The 20,461-nt window shown below is 42.4% G+C and overlaps 2 protein-coding genes and 1 long non-coding RNA gene across 3 annotated transcripts; 2 read left to right on the forward strand and 1 right to left on the reverse strand.

Moving 5' to 3' along the window:
• Positions 1–8,734: 8,734 nt before the first annotated feature.
• On the forward strand, positions 8,735–11,696 carry LOC102718519 (protein CNGC15b). Its single transcript, XM_040521116.1, has 7 exons — positions 8,735–8,796; positions 9,067–9,607; positions 9,696–9,908; positions 9,992–10,281; positions 10,385–10,496; positions 10,614–10,850; positions 10,946–11,696. The coding sequence occupies exons 1-7, from the start codon at positions 8,768–8,770 to the stop codon at positions 11,555–11,557; spliced, it is 2,034 nt and encodes a 677-aa protein (XP_040377050.1). The 5' UTR covers positions 8,735–8,767; the 3' UTR covers positions 11,558–11,696.
• Positions 11,697–15,921: 4,225 nt separating this feature from the next.
• LOC102718801 (probable cytokinin riboside 5'-monophosphate phosphoribohydrolase LOGL2) lies at positions 15,922–19,959 on the forward strand. Its single transcript, XM_006647483.3, has 7 exons — positions 15,922–16,241; positions 16,838–16,935; positions 17,121–17,151; positions 18,130–18,229; positions 18,613–18,683; positions 18,776–18,919; positions 19,513–19,959. Exons 1-7 carry the CDS (start codon positions 16,098–16,100, stop codon positions 19,657–19,659), a joined length of 735 nt encoding a protein of 244 aa, XP_006647546.1. The 5' UTR covers positions 15,922–16,097; the 3' UTR covers positions 19,660–19,959.
• On the reverse strand, positions 17,505–20,455 carry LOC107303483. Its single transcript, XR_001549478.2, has 4 exons — positions 20,317–20,455; positions 18,749–19,154; positions 18,016–18,242; positions 17,505–17,939 (listed from the first exon to the last, which is right to left on the reverse strand). It is a non-coding gene; the product is annotated as an uncharacterized LOC107303483 (long non-coding RNA).
• Between the last annotated feature and the right edge of the window lie 6 nt (positions 20,456–20,461).

The following is a 20,461-nucleotide window of genomic DNA, read 5'->3' on the forward strand; positions in this document are numbered from 1 at the left end:
ATAGATTTGATAAAAAAACATTAAAATCAAGTATAGAAAACTGAATTTCAAAATTTTAAACTTCAGCTAAACAAGGGAGCTAACAAGGAGAGGAGACGACGACTGTATGAGCAGTATGCAAAACAACTACTCATCTTGTCCAATAAAAAACAAACTCCTAGATTCCCAAGAGAAAGTTAATAATAGGACCAAAAGACCGAAATACTCTTTATTAACATAAGTAGTGTTGGTGAGTAAGTAGGTGAAGGGTATAAAAAAGAATACTTTTTTATATGTGTGTTGATGGTAGGTAAGAGATAGAAATTAGTTTCACCGTATCTTTTAGTTTTCAGTTTCACCATATCTTTTAGTTTTTATTCATACTTATAAGCTAAATTTCTTATTTTTAATTTAGAATTAATTTTGGGGTTTTTATTATAGTTTATTTTTTAACTTGTGCTTTTATATCGCTAAGAATATGTATATAGAAATTTTATTCACAAATTATTTTTCGTTTGTAAAATATATCGTTTGGTTTTTCCAATCACCCATTTACCTCATAATAAAATTCAAGTGCACAAGTTAGATTTATTTTGTCCAGGATGGAGTAGGCACGCCCTATTGGTCGCAACATACTGTGATTGAGGGCCTGTTTGGAAGAGCTTAAGATTCTAGGAAGCAGTCGGTGAGAAGCCAACTTCTCATAATCTAGAAAAATTAGGTTTCCCAGCTTCTGGCTACTAGTTCATTTTCTAGATTCTACAGCTTCTTGATTCTCAGAAGCTGAGTACTGTTTAAGAGAGCTTATAACTTCTGAAGATTCATGAGAACTTGCAGCTATCAGAAGCTCTCCCAAACTGGCCGTGAAGCATGTCTATATGACATTTGATATGGGACAAAAAATACTATTCCCACTATTTCATAATGTAAGATGTTTGACTTTTCTGGTTGCAATGTTTGACCATTTGTCTTATCCAAAAAATTATGAAATTGCATGTGACTTACTTTATCGTAAAAAACATTAATCACGACTTGTCATTTTTTTAATATTTATATTAAATTTTTAAATAAGACGAATAGTCAAACATTACAATTTAAAAGTCAAATATCTTATGTTATAAATCAGAGGTACTATTACGTACTTCGTGACATAATGGCAAGATAGTGCCATCGTGCCATGGCGACGTCTGAAAACGTAGCTTGATTGGACGGTAAGCGCCGGCCGCATCGGCCCTTACATCCCCCACACGTTCCACCAAACTCCGCATATAAGCGCGATGCACGCTTGCTGCGCACAAATCGCAGCTCGAGCAACCACCACCCGGACGTACGCCTCTGCCTTGCGTTTGCGTCTCAGACGGTCACGCATCGACAGGGCACACCATTTGCTGCCCTCGATCCGTCGTACCTTCGAAGTTTTCGCACTCCCTGACATAGGGATGGCAATGGGGTACTGCAGACACGGGGATTGCTTATCCATATCCATATCCATTAGAAAATTTTATATCCACAGGTAAATCCGTTGCTTTGTCACGGATAAAAAATTTGTTCAAACCCACTATCCGTGGACGCCGTATACCTGCCAACAATAGAGGAGATTATGAGGGATGGGGGCTAACAGGATGACAGGAAGTCAGGCACTGCCTACATAGGGAGGCCGGCGTTGAGGATGGAGGCACCGACGTTGGGGACAAATGCTTCAACGTCGGGGACAAGAGCGCCAACGTCGGGTGGTGGCGGATGGGAGTGTCGACATTGGGGACGGGAGCTTTGGCGTTAGCGACGCCGCCCTCTGAGGGCGGCGGCTAGGGAAGGGGCACAAGGACGTGGGCTGCGGATGGGGGCGCCAATGGCGTGGGTGGAGGAGTGGAGTGGGTGAGCGGCGGTGTGCTGGTGTCGGGTGGGGGAGGGGATAGGCGCGGCAGCGGCGATGAGTGTGGAGACGGGCGGAGTAGAGGGTTGGTCTGAGGATGTAGAAACACTAGAATCAATATTTTATATGTTGATATTTGGCTTCAATTATTAGTATCGGTTAACGGGTAAATATGTGAAACGGATATGGGTAGTGCCTAATGTACTCATGTTAGCGTTTGTTTACTCCTTAGCAGTGGTTTTGACTCAATAAAAGCTCAGTGTATTAAATAGAGAATAAATTTGATCCTAATAAGATTTTTATCTATGAATAAACGGGTAAACAGGTGCGATTATCATCTCTACTCTCAGGCCTCCAACTAGATGACCGGGAACACCTCTGCGCACAGACACGGACGGCAAATCACCGCGGCGGGGGGGCATGGTGCCGGCTCCCCGGGGCGACGAGCACACTAGCGCTCTCCCGTTCATTGCTTCCGTGGGCCTGGAGGATGCTCATCCTGGGCCCTGTCCTATCGTCATCTGGCTTTGCAAATCTTGCGCATCGGGAGATGCCGGATGGGACGGTTGGTGGAATAGTCGAACGCGCGGCTGCGGTTCATGACGTTTGGCGCACTGAACGGTATGGGCCGTATGGCACATCTATGAAGAAAATCATGAATAACCAATTAAATATAGAAGACGTTTGGGTTGATGATAATTTTCGCTATACCAAAATATTGGTAGCGCCAAAACCTGGTATAAGTTTTGGCATTGCTAGATTTGATAGTGTACCATTTGTACGGCTAAATTGGTAACAATTCAAATGTAAATATGGTACTATTAAAGTTATAGAAAGTTTGGTTGGGCAAAAAAACCTAGGTTCAATCCAAACAAGCACATGCTCTCTTTGTTTTTAGTTGACATCTGGATATCATATCTGGTTATTTGTTTTATTAAAAAATTTAGCGTAAATATGAAAAAAATAGTATAAGGCATAATTAATGTATCTATAAGGATTTATAAGACCTACTTAGTGTGTATTTAATGATAAAACAAGTCACAACAAAATATTTTTTAATAAAATTGGTATATTGCATGTACTTTGTAATGACATTTTAATTAAAGGCAAAAACCAATTACCTATTATTACCTCAACCTTTTTATATATCATCTCTTAATTGATGTATATATTTGTTATTTCTTTTTTCTTTTTTTAAAAAAGTAGAGAATTGGTGGGGTAGTTAACACGTGATGCCTCTTTTATATTATTATTATTATTATTATTATTATTATTATTATTATTATTATTATTATTATTATTATTATTATTATTTCCAAAAAAGGGAGTTTGTGGAGACAAACTCACCACTTATCACCGTCCGATACTTAATTTTGAAGGAATCTGCCTTCTTTGAAACGAGTTTAGAAATGAATGGTCAAAACAATATCCAAAAAATTAACCATGATATATTTGACAACAGAGACAGTAGATGACTTGTAGCAACAAGCACGCATAGCCCACTCATGGAGTGATTTGTGATGCCCTACAGATAAGTATATATATGTATGGTCATGCTCTTTCATTGGGGTTCACTATTAGGGCACTATATAATGTTGTCAAAATGGAAGCAATAATGCATCCCGAACCATCTAAATCAACAGTTTGATTGGAGTGGCAGGGCCCAAATAGGCATGGTCAGAGACAGATCAACTGACTGACTGCTCAGGAGACAGTATCACAGAAGTGGCCTAAATTCATGTCCTTGCTCTTCCTTTTAGATGGAAGATTTTTCAAAAGATAAGTTTTTGGCCGACCAGCAGCTTACATATCAGTCGAGTTTTAGGACATCGTAATCTATCTGTACCCCTCCACGTTAAGCATGCAAAGAAAAATGGATGCTACTGTCTATCTGATCGGTTCGAGCTAGCACGGCCTATAGCAAAAGGCAGACAGTGTACAAATATCAACTACTACGTAGTACAATGTTTCTTTAGATAATAGAATTCATTCATTCTGATCTTTATAAAAGTTATGATATTACAGAACAAATTAATAGAATGATTCAAACTAGAAATTAAAGCTACTTAAAATTGTGTGCAGTCATCGTATTCCTCAAACTAGTAAAAAACGGTATCCGAATGCGACGGTCTAATTCTATGTCGATCTAATTCCGCTCACATCCTCACTAGTGACTGGCCTGTAATTTTGACATTTTAGTTTTTTTAAAAAACTTATTTTACAAATAGACCAATAAAAAACTTGTTGCATGAATGAATCTTTTTTACCGTGCCAACGTCATGGCGCCGTCCTCCGGTCACATGTCATAATGATTTGGAGGACGGCGTCGTCCTATATAACAACAACGCCAATGACGTTGGCGTGATCAAAAAGGTTTATTTATGCAATAATTTTTTTAAGTATCTATTTGTAAAATAAGTTTTTTAAAAGGATCATAATGTCAAAATTCTAGAGTGACTGTCATTGAACTAAAACAGAAGATAATATTGATGAAAAATTGAGTTGTAGTTCAGTTATTTGTTCAGATGATATCACTGTCATTACCACTGAATCTAATACATAGGGACATCATCGCAAGTATCTCCAATACGATAGATTCAACGAAGTCACGATATTTTATTTTGTCATTGTCACTAGGTTTTCACCCAAAGAGATTAGGTTTCATGAGATTGTTTTATAGAAGATGTGTGACACCCACCAGTGTCATCAATATCCATTCTAAAATGGCTACGGTGCCTCCATGATCATCTTGGTACCAGCAGTGACCAAAAACAGAAAATGACCTTACCACCACCCCATCTGGCCACCACTGCACAACAGGGCAGTGGCAACGCTCATGAGGATTGATAAACGGTGTATTTTTTGGAAAAAAGTTTTATATGAAAGTTGTTTAAAAAAAATCAGATTAATCCATTTTCAAGTTTATAAAAACTAATACTTAATTAATCATGTGTTAATAGTTTTCTTCATTTTACGTGCGCTGATTAGCCACGGTGACATAGTCCACTTGGAACGCCGCCACAATAGGGTGTCGGCCGTCATGGTAAGGGTAGGTGGCGGTGGAGGCTTCTTGGATCGCTGTCAAATATTCGGAGAAACATCACCACCACGCCGGGTGATCACCGAACAAAACATCCCATGGGCCATGCCGAAACCATCCCCAACATTCAGATCAGGCCGAAGGCCATCCTTCTGTTGTTGTTGTGCCCAGATCCGAAGGCCATCCTTTCGTCACCCAAACGAGTCAGCCAAAATGGCATAGTGGTAGGCGAACTTTAGTTAAAGTTTTAGGGAAAAATGGTAAACATGAATGATTTGAATTTTGGTGGATTCTTACTTCCAAAACAACTTCAACACCACCAACAAGATCTATTCGTAGCCCTCGTCAAGATGATAGTAAATTCAAATCACCCATGACAATGATACGTGGGACCAAACAAATTAGTGATGTGTGAACCATGATAGTAAATTATCAAATTCATAATATAAAGATATGCAAATCATCAATCCACTTGTGTATGTGTGGTAGTGTGCACATGTGTGAGCCTCTCTCATAGGTGCAAACGAAGAAATGATATACAATTCCAAGCAAGGAATACAAGGGACTGCGGGTCTGCGGCTAGGTGGGTTTTTTTTCTTCCTTTTATTTCGTTTGATTCTTTTCCACACATCATATCAAGATTTGATGACCCACATATGACCTTTTCTAGTGTATGCATAAACCCTAACTCATATGTTCAAGGCCTGGTTATTATCGATGGGCTCAGGGTAGCATATGTGCTTCAGTTTTACAGCCCAGTTGTTACGTGAAGGCCCAGGTGAGTTTGTTCCTTTCTTCTTCTTTTTTCCCTATGATCAAAGTTCACTTTTGTTCCTCTAACTATTGCTCTGGTCCAATTTTAGTCGCTCAACTATGAAACCGTTTACTTTTAGGAGCTGTTTGGTTGGGTCATTTTTGGCCCGTATCAGTTCCCACCGTGAATAGATCACGTTACACTTGTTTGTTTTAGATAGTCTGTAATCGGATAGTCCGCAAACGAATTTCGGCCCAATGCATCCTTGTTTACGCTCCTAGAAGGGGTGGAATGCGATACCAATACGAAGAAGAGAATGCACCGCGCACGACGTCGTAGTCTTCTCCCTCACAGCGCACACGTCATCGTCGTCTCCCTCTCAGTTGCAGCACCCTCGCCACCCCCACGGCCTGCTCGCATCGTCGACGCTGCTCTCTTCCTCCACGCTCGACGCCGGCACGCTCATCGCCGGCGTCGTCCTCTCGCCCCGCGCCACGTGCCCCGCGCCGGCGCTGCCCCCTCCCTCCGCGCCCGTCGCCGACGTCGTCGCCTCACCCCGCGTCCGTCCCCGGCGTCGGCACTGCTCCCTCCCTCCGCGCCCTTCACCGGCGTCGTCCCCTCGCCCCACGCCCGTCCCCGGCGCCGGCGCTGACCCCTCCCTCCGCGCCTGTCGCCGGCGTCGTCCCCTCGCCCCGCGCCCATCGCCGGCGCCACCCTCTCCCTAGCATGATCCGCTACTTTCCGTCTTGTGCCCTCCACCACTGCGATTGGATCTTGACGGGAAGAACTCTATGGAGACTGGATCTGGTAGTTTATTTGTTAACAAATCTGGTAGTTTCATTCATGTTAATTTTTTATCTAATCCTTTGATTGATTTTGAAGGTGTCATTGATTATATTTCGTAAAATATTATCTCTTGTCTTGAATTCTTGCCGTCAAAATTTGCATCCAAATATACTTGACAGTGTTGTGCTTGTTAACTGCATTGTAATCAGTTTTGCTTGCACCTGTTAGTCTGTTACATGGCTACCTAACCAAATAACGGGAATGAATCAGTATCCATTACAGCAACTATCCAAACAAAGCTTGTAATCAGTTACATTGTAATCAGTTTTCGGTGGAAGCATTCCCAATTACGTTTACGTTAACGTTATTGAACCAAACACCACCTTAGTTGATATTAAACCAATGTGGTTTCAATGATGTAGCGCTTTATGTGGATTCTGTGTGTGAGAAATGCTACACATACTATGGCCGCGTTCTTCCCACCCCACAAGCTAACTTACCTCTCTCGTTTTCCACGCGCACGCTTTCCGAACTAATAAATGGTGTATTTTTTGCAAAAAAATCTATAGAAAAGTTATTTTAAAAAACCATATTAATCCATTTTATATTTTTTTAATAATTAATAATTAATTAATAACGTACTAATCTATTACTACGTTTTCCACATCAGGATAAGTTAACTTATCTCCTCCTCAACGAACGCGGCCTATATATCAATATATGTCAACATATGACGCCATGTCATCGAAAACCTTGTGGTTTAACCCGAAGAACCAAAAGTAAACTGTTATGAGATTTTAGAGGCCTAAGTAAACAATATTATAGTTGAGGGACTAAAGATGTACTCCCTCGGTCCCAAAATATTTGACCCATTGACTTTTTTATACACGTTTGACCATTCGTCTTCTTAAATTTTTTTAAAATATGTAAAGTTATATATATGCATGAAAGTATACTTAACAATAAATAAAATAATATAAAAATAATTAATAATTATGTAAATTTTTTGATTAAGACGAATGATTAAACGTGTATAAAATAGTTAATGACGTAAAATATTTAGGGACGGAGGTAGTATATATAAATATTATACACTAAGAATTATATATGTGAAGTTTGAATATAAAAATATGTGTGTGTAAAGTTTCTACATACTCAGTTGTGTTTGCACGGGTTAGTGGACACGTAGGCATTTTTCAGTTAGACTTTTCATATTTGTATTGTACGCTTGTGCCGCGTGCGCTATGGGCCTCGTGAAAACCCAATGGTTGGATGCAATGATCACATGAGCCGGGCCGTATAGATAGACACTAGCTAGTGTCCATTTTATCTCTTCTTGATTATGTTATCTATTTTACAATACATTTTCAATTCTAATTAATATGTTATATAATATGATTTAATTATAAAGTATTTTTATATTATGTAGAATATTACCGAGTGGAAAGTTATGTGTACTTAGTTTACTCGTCCTGTACAAAATTTGAGCATATAAAATTTTACTATTCATATACAAAGTTTATTTTTCCTGTACGAAGTTTATGTGCTTGGGAAGAGGAAAAGAAGATATGCGACGACTTGGCTGAATCCAACCATTGGGAGTAACACACATGGACTCCGCATTCGCCCGTGTACCATGAGCGCGAACCTTCACGCATTAGGAGTAACACACAACATGCGCTAGGGAAGAATGCAAAATTGGACAAGAGTCGCCTTCGGAACTTCTGTCAATTTGTTAAGCATGAAAGAAGTACATCCTGTTAGGTCACATCTTGTTTTTCCCTTTTACTTTTTAAATGCAAGTCACATGATTCAGCGAACTCCGGAAAACAAAATGTAGAACACATCCGCCAATTAATTTCTTGGTTTAATATAAACCTCTCATCTTTGTTTGTCCTAAAAAATGATCATGGTTCTACTGTATCATCACACTACTAAATTATGTTCCCTTTCCCAGAATCGCAGTTGTTACAGAAGTTTTAAGTTTTAGCTACACGCAGCAATATAATTTTTTTCGTCGGTACGTACATCTGCACGAAGCGTTCAGGCTGCAACCTAGAAAAATGGTGGACACTGGACTGAGGTTTTCACTTTAAGTGTAGTCACGAGATCCCTGAAGAAATTGGTTGTAGATGGCCTTTCGTTCTTATGGCTGAGGACTGTGTTGCAGTCATTTTCTTCTCCATAGCTGACCTTATAGGTTTATACGGTGTTCCTGATTCCACATCCCAGTATAGCACCACTCTTGCTTATATAAAGTTGTAACCGTGTGTATTTATATATGCCTCAGTGGGATTTTGACCAGAAGCTGCCGGAGATCTATCAACAATTCACCATGGCATGCAGTGGCTCACGAGCCGTCAGGTGAGACAGCTTGTGCCAATCAGTCTTACTTACCTCGCGTGCCAGGTTACTGCTGCTAGTCTGGTGTTTCAAGGATAAACATTTCGTCAGCACAAAACTTCGCAACTTCAGAACAATTATTAACTGGCTATTTTCATGTGTCTGAATTAGAACATGGTAGATGAATTAGAACATACATTTGAGCTTGGTCGATTTCACAACAAGTTAAAGTTGAGCGAATTGTGTTCTTGGTATACCAGAATGTGTAAAAAAAAAACGATCTTTCTTTAGGTTTCATAATGACATGGAGCTCCCTCACCGGAAAATAGCAAGCGCACCGGAGAGCAGGGCGAAGAACGGCAAGGCTCGCCAGCAGCACGACCCGCGGAAATGCCGGCGAGGCGGCGGCAGCCTCAAGGACCGGGTGCTGTCGCGCGCCTTCTCGGAGGAGCTGGACTCGCTGATGGGCTCCGGGAGCCACCTCTTCTTCGACCCGCGCGGGCGCCTGATCCACCTGTGGAGCAAGGTCTTCCTCGCCACCTGCCTCGCCTCCCTCTTCGTCGACCCGCTCTTCCTCTACCTGACGGGCACCAGGCAGAACATGTGCATCGAGTTCAAGTACTCGCTGGCGTTCACGCTCTCCATGATCCGCTCCCTGCTCGACCTCTTCTACGCCGCGCACATCTTCTTCCGCTTCCGCACCGCCTTCATCGCCCCCTCGTCCAGGGTGTTCGGCCGAGGGGAGCTCGTCATCCAGCCCTGCAAGATCGCCAGGAGGTACCTCGCCGGGACCTTCTGGTTCGACCTCGTCACGGCCTTACCCATACCGCAGGTAACACGAAGAAATCAATCAACGTTGCTTTGCCTGAACATCCTTTGCTTGAACAGTGGCTGTTTCTTGGCGTTGGCGTTGCCTGCAGTTCGTGGTCTGGATCGTGATACCAAAGCTGAAGGGATCCGCGACGGCCAACAGGAAGAACGTCCTCCGCTTCAGCATCATCTTCCAGTACCTGCCGCGCCTCTTCCAGATCTTCCCGCTGTCGAGGCAGATCGTCACGGCGACCGGCGTCATGACGGAGACCGCGTGGGCCGGCGCCGCCTACAACCTCATACTCTACATGCTCGCCAGCCACGTACGCCGCCACGTCGCTTGCATTATAGTACTAGCTGATGTCACTGAAACTTGTTTGAAGATGTGATGTGATGTGGTGTGCAGGTGCTGGGAGCGCTGTGGTATCTCTTCTCGGTGCAGAGGCAGGAGGCGTGCTGGCGAGAGGCGTGCCATGTCGAGGGCCCGTCGTGCCAGACTCTCTTCTTCGACTGCAAGACCGTTAGCAGCAACAGGACCATCTGGTACCAGCTGAGCAACATAACGAGCTTGTGCACGCCCAGCAATGGCTTCTACCCGTTTGGGATCTACGGGGAGGCGCTGGAGACCAAGCTCACGTCGTCGACCTTCACGCAGAAGTACTTCTACTGCTTCTGGTGGGGGATGAAGAACCTGAGGTGATCAACTGGTAGATCGATCGATGAATCGATCTATACGTGAACTGAAACTTAATTGCGTTTCAGCTTTCTGATCTAGTTGCTTCGAAAAAATGTTGGGCAGCTGCTTGGGACAGAATCTCTCGACGAGCCTGTTCATAGGAGAAATAATATTTGCGACCGTCATTGGCGTTCTTGGGCTTGTGCTGTTTGCTCTGCTCATCGGCAATATGCAAGTAATTTCCCTCTTCTTTACTATGGTAAAGATTTGTACGTGACGAACACTAGAGCGCAAGCTCATGTCCCTGACACGACTGCATGTCGCGCTCCGTCTCCGGCGCCGGCGGCGACAGTCTTACCTGCAGGCGACGATGGTCCGGCTGGAGGAGTGGCGGACGAAGAGGACGGACATGGAGCGGTGGATGAACCACCGGCAGATACCGCAGCCGCTGAAGCAGTGCGTGAGGAGGTACCACCAGTACAAGTGGGTGGCCACCCGCGGCGTCGACGAGGAGGCACTGCTCGAGGACCTCCCCATGGACATCCGCCGCGACATCAAGCGCCACCTCTGCCTCGACCTCGTCCGCAGAGTAGGCGCCTCATCATGCATGGCCGGCCGGTCGGGCTCGGTGCTCGCGTGCATGGAGCTTGAGCGAAGCTGACGGATGGAACGCGTGCTTTGCAGGTGCCGCTGTTCGACGAGATGGACGAGCGGATGCTGGAGGCGATCTGCGAGCGGCTGCGGCCGGCGCTGTACACGAGGGGCACGCGGCTGGTCCGGGAGCTGGACCCGGTGGACTCCATGCTCTTCATCATCCGGGGCTACCTCGACTCGTACACGACGCAGGGCGGCCGGTCGGGGTTCTTCAACTCGTGCCGCATCGGGGCGGGGGAGTTCTGCGGGGAGGAGCTCCTGCCGTGGGCGCTCGACCCGCGCCCCGCCGCGTCGCTGCCGCTGTCCACGCGCACCGTGCGGGCCGTGTCCGAGGTCGAGGCGTTCGCGCTCGTCGCCGACGACCTCCGGTTCGTGGCGTCGCAGTTCCGGCGCCTGCACAGCGCGCGCATCCGCCACAGGTTCCGCTTCTACTCCCACCAGTGGCGCACGTGGGCGGCGTGCTTCATCCAGGCCGCCTGGCGCCGGAACAAGCGGCGCCGAGCGTCCATGGAGCTCAGGATGCGGGAGGGCGGGGAGGCGCGGTCGGGAGGGAGTGTGAGGTGCCGTCGGCACAGCTGCGACGGCAAAGCGCTCATCAAGAAGCCCATGGAACCCGATTTTACTGTCGAGGAAGAGGACTGATCCGATCGATCAGACTGTGTTTTCTGTTCAGCTAGCTTGTGATGTTCGGAATTTGTGATGTACTTTTGCTTTGGTGGGTGTATAAGTTGACCTGCCGTATGAACATGAAGTGCTCCTCATATTCAAATTCAAATTGTTCAAAAACATGTTATATAGAAAAATGAATAAAATAAAAGTTATATATACTGATGAGTTATACAACTTTGTTGGTAATGATTTTTTCAGTTGAAATCATTTAGTATTTAAAAAATATTGATAGAAGTTGTCATAATTTTAAATTCAAATTCAAATTGTTCAAAAAGATGTTATATAGAAAAATACCAAAGTAAAATTCGTATGAACGTGGTTGTGTTAAATATATTGATGGTTCTATTTGTGAATGAATGTATATGAATTGAGGATGTTATGATGTGACATTCTAGGGGTTAATAGAATTAATAGAATACTAATACTAATAAATTATAATTTCTTTCTTGAAAACAATCTTCAAAGGGACTATGAGGTTAAGTAGGTTTGGCCTAGAACAATTTCTAGATGGGTGGCACACGAGTAAGGGCTGGCAAAGCCTAACCAAAGGCATACATATGATAAAATTTATTTATTTTGGATTGAGTCATCTGTGACGGGTCATAATCTAGGCTCGATTGAGATGAGTAACACTTTAAGCCCGTTAGACGTAACCGATTCCGTTGTAGCGTGGGCAAGTGCGAATGATTTGGAAAACGGAAAATTGGTAAGCATGTCCTGATTCTGTCCTCTTAAGACATACAACGTACTTCTCTTCTTCCTCCTAACCCAGATTTCTTCGTCTTCCTGAACTGTTAAATGGTATGTTTTTTGAAAATTTTTTATAGGAAAATCACTTTTAAAAATCTATTTTTTAATTTTTATAAATTAATTAATCATGTATTAATCTATTATTATGTTTTCTGTCCCAGATAACTAAATACACCTGAACGCGAACTACCTTATATGAGCTGTGGCTCACGACTGTGTTAGGGCTCGTTTGGGGGAGCTTCTCCTAGCTGTAGCTTTTTCCAAAAGCTGCTTCTGCCAGAAGCTATCTCAAACGGTTTATAGCTTCTGAGAATCTATAGTTACAGATTCTGGAAAATAAACTAATAATTTAAAAGCTAAAGAAGCTGGGTTTAGGAACTTTTCCAGATTCTTAGAAGATAGCTACCAAACATCTGATTCTTAGAATCTAAAGCTCCCCAAACAAGGCCTCAGTGTATTGCACAATCAATGTATCATGTGTGTGGTCCATGGGACAGAGGAAGGAAGAGAAACGAGACATGAAGGGAAAGGAGGGCCTACTAGCCAGAGACAAGACTAGATATGCTGCCGGCGAGCTCCTCCGCTCCACGGACCACGGGGCAGGGAGTAAAGGAGAGCTCACCTTACAAGTCGTTAGCACAACCCCCTCGAACAAGGGGGTTGCAGCCAGATGTAGGCTGCGTTTGGCGTGGTGTTTGTTAACCGACACGGAAAATGTGGTAATAGATTAGTATATGATTAATTAATTGTTGATTATAAAAAATAGAAAAATAGATTAATTTGAATCTATAAAGCAACTTTTCTGTAGAAAATTTTCACAAAAAACACACCGTTTAGTAGTTTGAAAGCGTACAGACGAAAAACGAGAGTAATATGGGTTACTTATGGTGGCAAATGAATGTGGCCCTAGTAGGAGGTGGAGCTGGATTGAGAGGGGAGAGGAACAAGGGACAGACGGGCAGTGACATCCCAACATAGTTGACATCATGGTTGGCAATGCCAGCGTCGGAGAAAACAAGAGATACGAAGGACAGCGCTGCCAGTATTAGAGAAGGGACGAGAGATTGGAGACAATTAGCCGAGAGGAGCTCCAGGTAGGGATGGACATAGGTCGGCTACGGATAATTTGTGTCCGGCTTTAGTTTAAATAAATAAACTAAGTTTTATTTTTGAGACAGCCATAAATTATCCACTACTTTGGAGGTAATCGGGAAGGGTAAGATAAAAAAAAGAGGGTGTTTCAGGCTGATAGTAAGTCTACAAAATCTTGCAACAAATGACAAGTACATATTAATCTATATGACTCCTAGATCATTTTGCGTAGATACGCAAAAATACATGGTCATTGAGTTTGATTTAGGTAGAGAAAAAACAAGGTAAGAAGTTATAAAAATGAAATCATGGTTGTGTATTACTAATGGGCTAAACTGTACGGCTACTATTCTCTCGAAGACAAAAAAAAAATGATGATGGCTGCTCGAAAGTAATGTCGCCGTGGTGCTGAAAGATGTAGTATATGGGCTCCTTCGCAAGAGGGCTTCAAAGCCATCAAATCAACGCACGCAGAACAAGAACATCTATTAGCGTATAATTAATTAAGTATTAGTTATTATAAATTTGAAAAATGGATTAATATAATTTTTTTAAAACAACTTTTATATAAACTTTTTTAGAAAAAATATACCGTTTAGTAGTTTGGAAAGCATGCATATGAAAAAAGAGATGGAATTTGAAGTCAATAGTGGATTGCGAACGAGCCCATTGTGATGGTGAGAGCATTTTGGTTACCTCTCTAGTTTGTGAGAGCATTTTGGTTACCTCTCTAGTTTGTATGGCTGATCGATCTGGTCCCCATTAGAACCAGGATCAAGCATGGTAATCAAGAATTATGCTCATATCCTCTACTGCTCTATGCAACTGGCCGGTGCCTAAGAGACTATAATATCTAGTGTTGCATACGGCGGTGGCCAGGGCCCTGGCTCAGACCACAGTGTCATTCATGGTTCGACCTGGCCACTTGGGTAAGGTAGGGAGAGCAGCAGAGACGCCTGCCATGGGGATACGGGGAGAATGATGAGCATGGAGCATGCCTGGTCTCATGAGCACCGGAGACTGGAGAGAAAGTTCACCGGGACATGCACTGTCTACTGCCCTTACGGCAGGACGACCATCGTGTAGGGGCGCAGGTTTATTATAACCATGATCATCCCAGTATGCACTACTGTGGGCATATCTCTGTGTTCTAAAAGAATATCCGGGAACAATCATGGTACGTATATAATGTATATTTGCACTAACGGGAAATTTTACGGTAAAGTATTATAAGGTATCAAATTTATAGTGTAAAATTTTAATGTCTCTAACTATCATGTATCTCTAGGTATCTCTATGTTTTACCCTAAAAATGGTACCTCGTAATTTTCATGAATGTTAAGTTACCCATACCAACCATACATCTTATGAGTTTACATGTATGTTTTCTTTGGAACGAAGGAACTTCAAAGTATGATAAGAGGAATTGGGCCCAATTATGCAAAAATCATGTAAAACTCGTGTGTTCCAACCTCCAAGGTGTGGGATTTGATCTCTCTTTGTAAAACGTTGTAGTGGAGCAAATTACAAAAAACGCCATGCTATCAAATAGAGTGGTTGATATGCTTAAAGCACATTGGTTGGATATAGGCCATTTGTTATCTTTTTATACTTTTGCGAACCACAATATATGCATTTCTTTGGGACACAATAATTCTTATCTAGATCTTGGATGGAGCAAGGCTGCTCGTTCAGTTGAAATCTCGCGAGGATCCAACTATTCATACCTTCTTTTTTCTCAATCATTTCCAGTCAATCAAAACGCCTTGTCACTTTTTTTCTTCTCGTATGAAGGGCATCATGCTTGTATTTTAAGGACTAGATGGCCAGGTGTTGTATGAAATAAAAAAGTGAGAGAGAGATAACCGAATTGAACCTTGTTTGAAGGCGATCGCCATATCATCTCAGTGGCGTAGCCACACGCTAGCCTATAAGACTGAACACTTCACAGGTCTGGTCTGCACTTTCTTAGGTAGAGCTAGGAGAAATGCCGAAGGGGATATGAGCTTAATTAATCAAAACCATTAAGAATAGACTTCGTATGTTCTTTCAATCTATAGTTAGATCTCACAGGAATGACTGAATCTTGACCAGGAGATGTTCTAAAACTGCATACTTGTATTATCTGTGGCATGCTACATAACATTTTCGTTATGTTAAACTCATTTTGACCAGGTATCGCTCACATCATGAGTTTAACACGCTACCACCGAGAAGTTATTAATGACTAAAATTGAATCAAACATGAATGTTTAACCCAAATAAAACTTAAACAATCTTCAAAGGGGACTACTTTCAAATGCCATGCAGGAATCTCAACTGTTCAAATGGACATCTAGGGGGCTGAATCTTCTTGCTCTTTTAAATAATGTGCTATACAGGGCTAGTTCAATGGGACAAAAATTAACCAAATCAAATATGCGTACTTATATACTCCTATATGCAATGTATGTATACAACCTCAACTCCCCAAGTGGTGGTGTGCACTCGAGTACAACCAACCGGGCCAAGTCTTTTGTTGTAGTGGAATATATATGCCTCTCCAATCTCCATTGTGCGTGTCACCACTATACAACAAGCATACACACGGCTGCTAGACTGCAAGCATCCAAGCAGAAGGAGGAAACAAACACGCATAGATCAGAACCTGAAAAGAGGAGAGCAAGAAGCAATGGAAATCAAGGACGAGGAGACAGCGGCAGAGGTGGCCGTGGTGGTGCAGTTGCGGTTCAGGAGGATATGTGTGTTCTGTGGGAGCAGCCATGGCAAGAAGAAGAGCTACCAGGACGCTGCCGTTGATCTTGGGAAAGAGCTGGTAAATTCTGTCTCTTTCCTTTTCTTTTTCTTTTCAATATGGACTTGCATTAATGCATGCATGTAACTTCTGTTAAATTAGATGGTCGTTGGAGATAGCTAGTTATTGTAGTTACATATATAACGTTCGTCGTCTTCTGTTGAAGTAATAACCTCGTGTTTGATCACCAGAGTCCAGCCATGGTTGGCATGGTTATGATCAGTTGTGCAACTTTTCTCTGAAGTAAACAAATGCAACTCTTTTTTTATGGATTTCATAAATTATCTTACATTTATTGAGCAATCTAATTAAGAGACTTAAGAGTGTACGCCTTATATTATCTGCATGGTTGCATGCAGCTTAAGCTATCGTACTCAAATGTTCAGCCATTCCTCATCTGTACATAATACATAGAGAAACAAAGCATTACTGCATGTATTATATTGGCTGGAAAGTTTGCCAGTTTTTCCTTCTCATTATTCCCTATTTAACGGTACTACTGCCTATGAACGTCCAAAAAAAAAAAAACTACTGCCTATGTACATAAAAGACAGTGTCCCGTGCTTAAAAACTTTCTAGTTTTCTTGTGTTTGAATAGTCTAATATTGTCTTTTCAGGTGACAAGAAACATTGATCTAGTATATGGAGGAGGGAGTGCAGGGTTGATGGGCTTGGTGTCTCAAGCAGTACACAGTGGAGGAAGGCATGTTATTGGGTATGTAACATGCTAATCTCATTCCTTAGCACACTTTCATTTGCAAGAGTTGAAAAATAATACAGGAAAAATGAAAGAATGTCTTAGAAACTGTTGATATAGCTTCATGATAAGAAGTTAAGACTTTGTGTGATCCTCATCATGTTCTAAAACTTTTGTTTTGTCATGATATTGTCCCTATGCAGGGTAATTCCCAAGACTCTCATGCCTAGAGAGGTACCATGTTCTCTCTACTCTCCAATATCCCTATCAGTGTTCTCTATGCCATGGTTTCCTTGAATGTAACATTACTATTTCCAACTAACAAGTACTCCCTCCGGTTCCATAATACTTGTCATTTTGGAAAAGACTATGGTTACACTTCTATAACTTTGACTATGAACAACTTTTAAAATATTTACTTTACAACCACTGAGACTTTATATATAGATTAATCTTGACATGTACTTTCAAAAAATCATATGTTTGTTGATATTTTTATGTGTTGTAAAATAGTGGTTAAAGTTGTTTTTTGGAGACCATGTCCTTGTCCAAAACGACAAGTATTATGGAACCAGAGGAAGTGAAAAGTAAAGTGATGTCATTACGATGAAACTAATGTTCAGATTTGCCACTAGGAGGATAAAATCACTAGTCAAAATTTCAATGATATATGACCAATCTTTTAACTAAAATTATATTTGTGGGAATCTTCTTAATGCTTATCTTTAAGTGCATAGTCATCTCATCATGTTTATCTTCAGATATAGTATACTATTACTGCACTTAAGTATTGTAACGATAGAAAAATGATACTATCTGTAGATCTTGTTCCTTTGTCTTTTTTTGCTAGTGGGAAAGAAGAAAGCAAACTTATGATGAAGGATCAGGAGAAATGCTCACTGAAATCTGGTTCCCCCATGATAGATGAAATCTCACTGATCTTGACTGCAATCTCTCAAGCAGGGATGCTGGCTAGATTTAACAAAGAAAAAGCCCATCACATTTTCTCTTGTCCCCTATACCTGCACCATGATTGCCTCTCCTGAACTTGCGCCTCTGATTAAAAAATACTGCTGTGAAACAGTCAAGTCACCTTACCTTTCTTTCTCCATCTGAAGAAAGTTGGTCCTCTTTTGGTTAAGCAAAAAGCTTCCTCCTCTGGTAATATATAGTGTGTATTTGTTGCGCGTGCGACGGTGTATGTACATGCAGATATCAGGTGAGACAGTGGGGGAGGTGAAAGCAGTGGCCGATATGCACCAGAGGAAGGCAGAGATGGCCAGGCAGTCAGATGCCTTTATAGCATTGCCTGGTGAGTATGTCACCTGAGTAAGTAAAGCAATCAATCAGTGAAGAGCAGTAGTTATAATGGTAAATTTGGCCGTCGCTTTCTCTAACTTGTTATGATTAACTAGAAGTGCAATTCTGACTGGAAAGTTCAAAAGTTCAGGTTGTATGGTTTGACTCTGACTATGCTATATGACCCTGTGTCATGTGAAACATTTGTTGTGCAGTCTGCGCTACATCTGCGACAGCTCAAAATTAAACTACAAAAGTTGAGCAAAATGGTCGTATTCATTATCTTGTAACAGGAAATTCAGAGTCTATCTAATCTTGAAATTATAGATTCAGTTCAAAATATATATCAATTCAGGACTTGAAAAGGCCTTATTTTCTGCTGGCTTCAACTTGCAGGGGGATATGGAACACTTGAAGAGCTACTAGAAGTGATTGCATGGGCTCAACTTGGCATTCATGACAAACCGGTACCATACTGTTTAACATGATAAAAGTGGTCCTAAAATTTCAACTACAATGTGTTGGAACTGACATGAGACTTGTGGTTGAAATTCTGCAGGTTGGCCTGCTGAATGTGGACGGTTACTACAACCCATTGTTGTCTTTCATCGACAAAGCTGTGGAGGAAGGGTTCATCAGACCTAGTGCCCGCCATATCATTGTCTTGGCTCCAACGCCTAAGGAACTCATTGAAAAACTGGAGGTATCATGTGTCATCCTCACCATTTGTTCAGTTCACTTGTGTCCAAACTGGCAAATAAATCCATGTGTTGCAAAATTTCGTATATGATTAAATCTTTCTGGAGTAATGGTCCTAACATGATCTATTCTGAACTGAAGATAAGCTTAGCTTCTAAGCAAAGTTTACTACTCGCCAGAGTTGGTCTGCTCAACTTCTCGATCAATCAGAACCAATTTTGTTGTTAAACACCACGACACTGCAAAAACAATGTGACAGTTAGCTGCAAGGCCAAAGTGTTACTCTCACAATTACGCATATGTCCTTCTTAGTTGTACTTTGGCCTTATTGGAGTAACAATTATACGATAAGGCAAAAGTAATTGGGTAAAACTGCCAATAAGGATGACATCACAATTATGCATATAAGTGGTCCAGTGTCAAGGTCCTCATTACTGCAAGAACAATCAAAGTACAAATTCAGTACCCAGTGTAGTACTAAATCATTATTGCACTAATGCATATTGTGGACCTGAAGCCTATTAACTGAAACAACCGTAGGCTACAATGTCGGCAAAGAAGGGCATAAAGTCTAAAAAACCTGTATATATCTTGCAGGAGTACTCTCCTCAACACGAGAAAGTCGTGTCGAAGATGAAATGGGAGATGGAACAGCTGAGCTACTCTCAGAACTACGATATCCCCATGCCAAAGGAGGGAAATGTGATCATAGAAGCACAACACGGGAGCAGGTTATGGATGTAAATCGCCGTGCAACAAGGAAGCAGGCAAGCGGGGTAATATGACTCTTCGAAAACAAAAAAAGTTACTAATATGAGATAAGTAATATAGATTGCATGTTGGCATAATCAGAATCTCTAGTGTGCGCGTGCAAGGAGTACGTATGTCTCATTGATCTTTTTTCACCCCTCTTTCTTTGAGTCTTTTGGTTTCTGTAACTTTGGTGGAAAGGTGTTTTCTACTGAACCTTGCTTCATCCTTCACATAGAACTACTGCATCCTGTCTGTATACTACTCTACAGCTAAATTAGTGATACTTGCAACCTATGCACTAGAATAATCATCTCACTAGGATTCTAAGATAAAAAGTAACCCAAATAGAAGGGTCAGTCGACAGCTGAATCAGTTCCAGTCTGAAGAAACAGTGAGCAGTGAGATTACAGGAACGGACAATGTCAGTTTGGGCCTCCAGAAACGCAAACACGAGGAGCCTCCTCACCGTAGAACCCCCATGGGCTCTCTTCCTCCCACGAGACCATCGCTACCTCCTGTCGGCAAAAGTCCGCCTCAAACCACGGCGGCGAGTAGAGGCCGGTACTGATCGATGGCCTGGCCCCGCCGCTCATGGAAACGGAACGGAAGTGCGGAACAAGCACGGCCACCGGCCAATGAGTAGCCTACCTGGATGCAGCCGGTCTCTTGGACGGCGCCGGACGGTGTGATCCTCACGCCACCAGTCGCCACCTCGCCGGAGTCCGCCGCCTCCCGAATCCGCATCCCTAACCGCAAATCCCCCAAGCTATGGCCCATGGCGGTCGAAATGAAT

This window comes from Oryza brachyantha, chromosome 2, assembly GCF_000231095.2.
Source record: "Oryza brachyantha chromosome 2, ObraRS2, whole genome shotgun sequence".
NCBI classification, from domain to species: Eukaryota; Viridiplantae; Streptophyta; class Magnoliopsida; order Poales; family Poaceae; genus Oryza; species Oryza brachyantha.

Bases quoted from the DNA above. Each gene is read 5' to 3' on its own strand.
- LOC102718801 (XM_006647483.3), top strand. From the start codon at position 16,098: ATGGAAATCAAGGACGAGGAGACAGCGGCAGAGGTGGCCGTGGTGGTG. The intron at 17,152-18,129 runs GTACCATGTTCT...ATGTACATGCAG, and splicing joins AGACTCTCATGCCTAGAGAG to ATATCAGGTGAGACAGTGGG. The intron at 18,920-19,512 runs GTATCATGTGTC...TATATCTTGCAG, and splicing joins AACTCATTGAAAAACTGGAG to GAGTACTCTCCTCAACACGA.
- LOC102718519 (XM_040521116.1), top strand. From the start codon at position 8,768: ATGGCATGCAGTGGCTCACGAGCCGTCAG. The intron at 10,282-10,384 runs GTGATCAACTGG...AATGTTGGGCAG, and splicing joins TGGGGGATGAAGAACCTGAG to CTGCTTGGGACAGAATCTCT. The intron at 10,497-10,613 runs GTAATTTCCCTC...CGGCGGCGACAG, and splicing joins TGCTCATCGGCAATATGCAA to TCTTACCTGCAGGCGACGAT.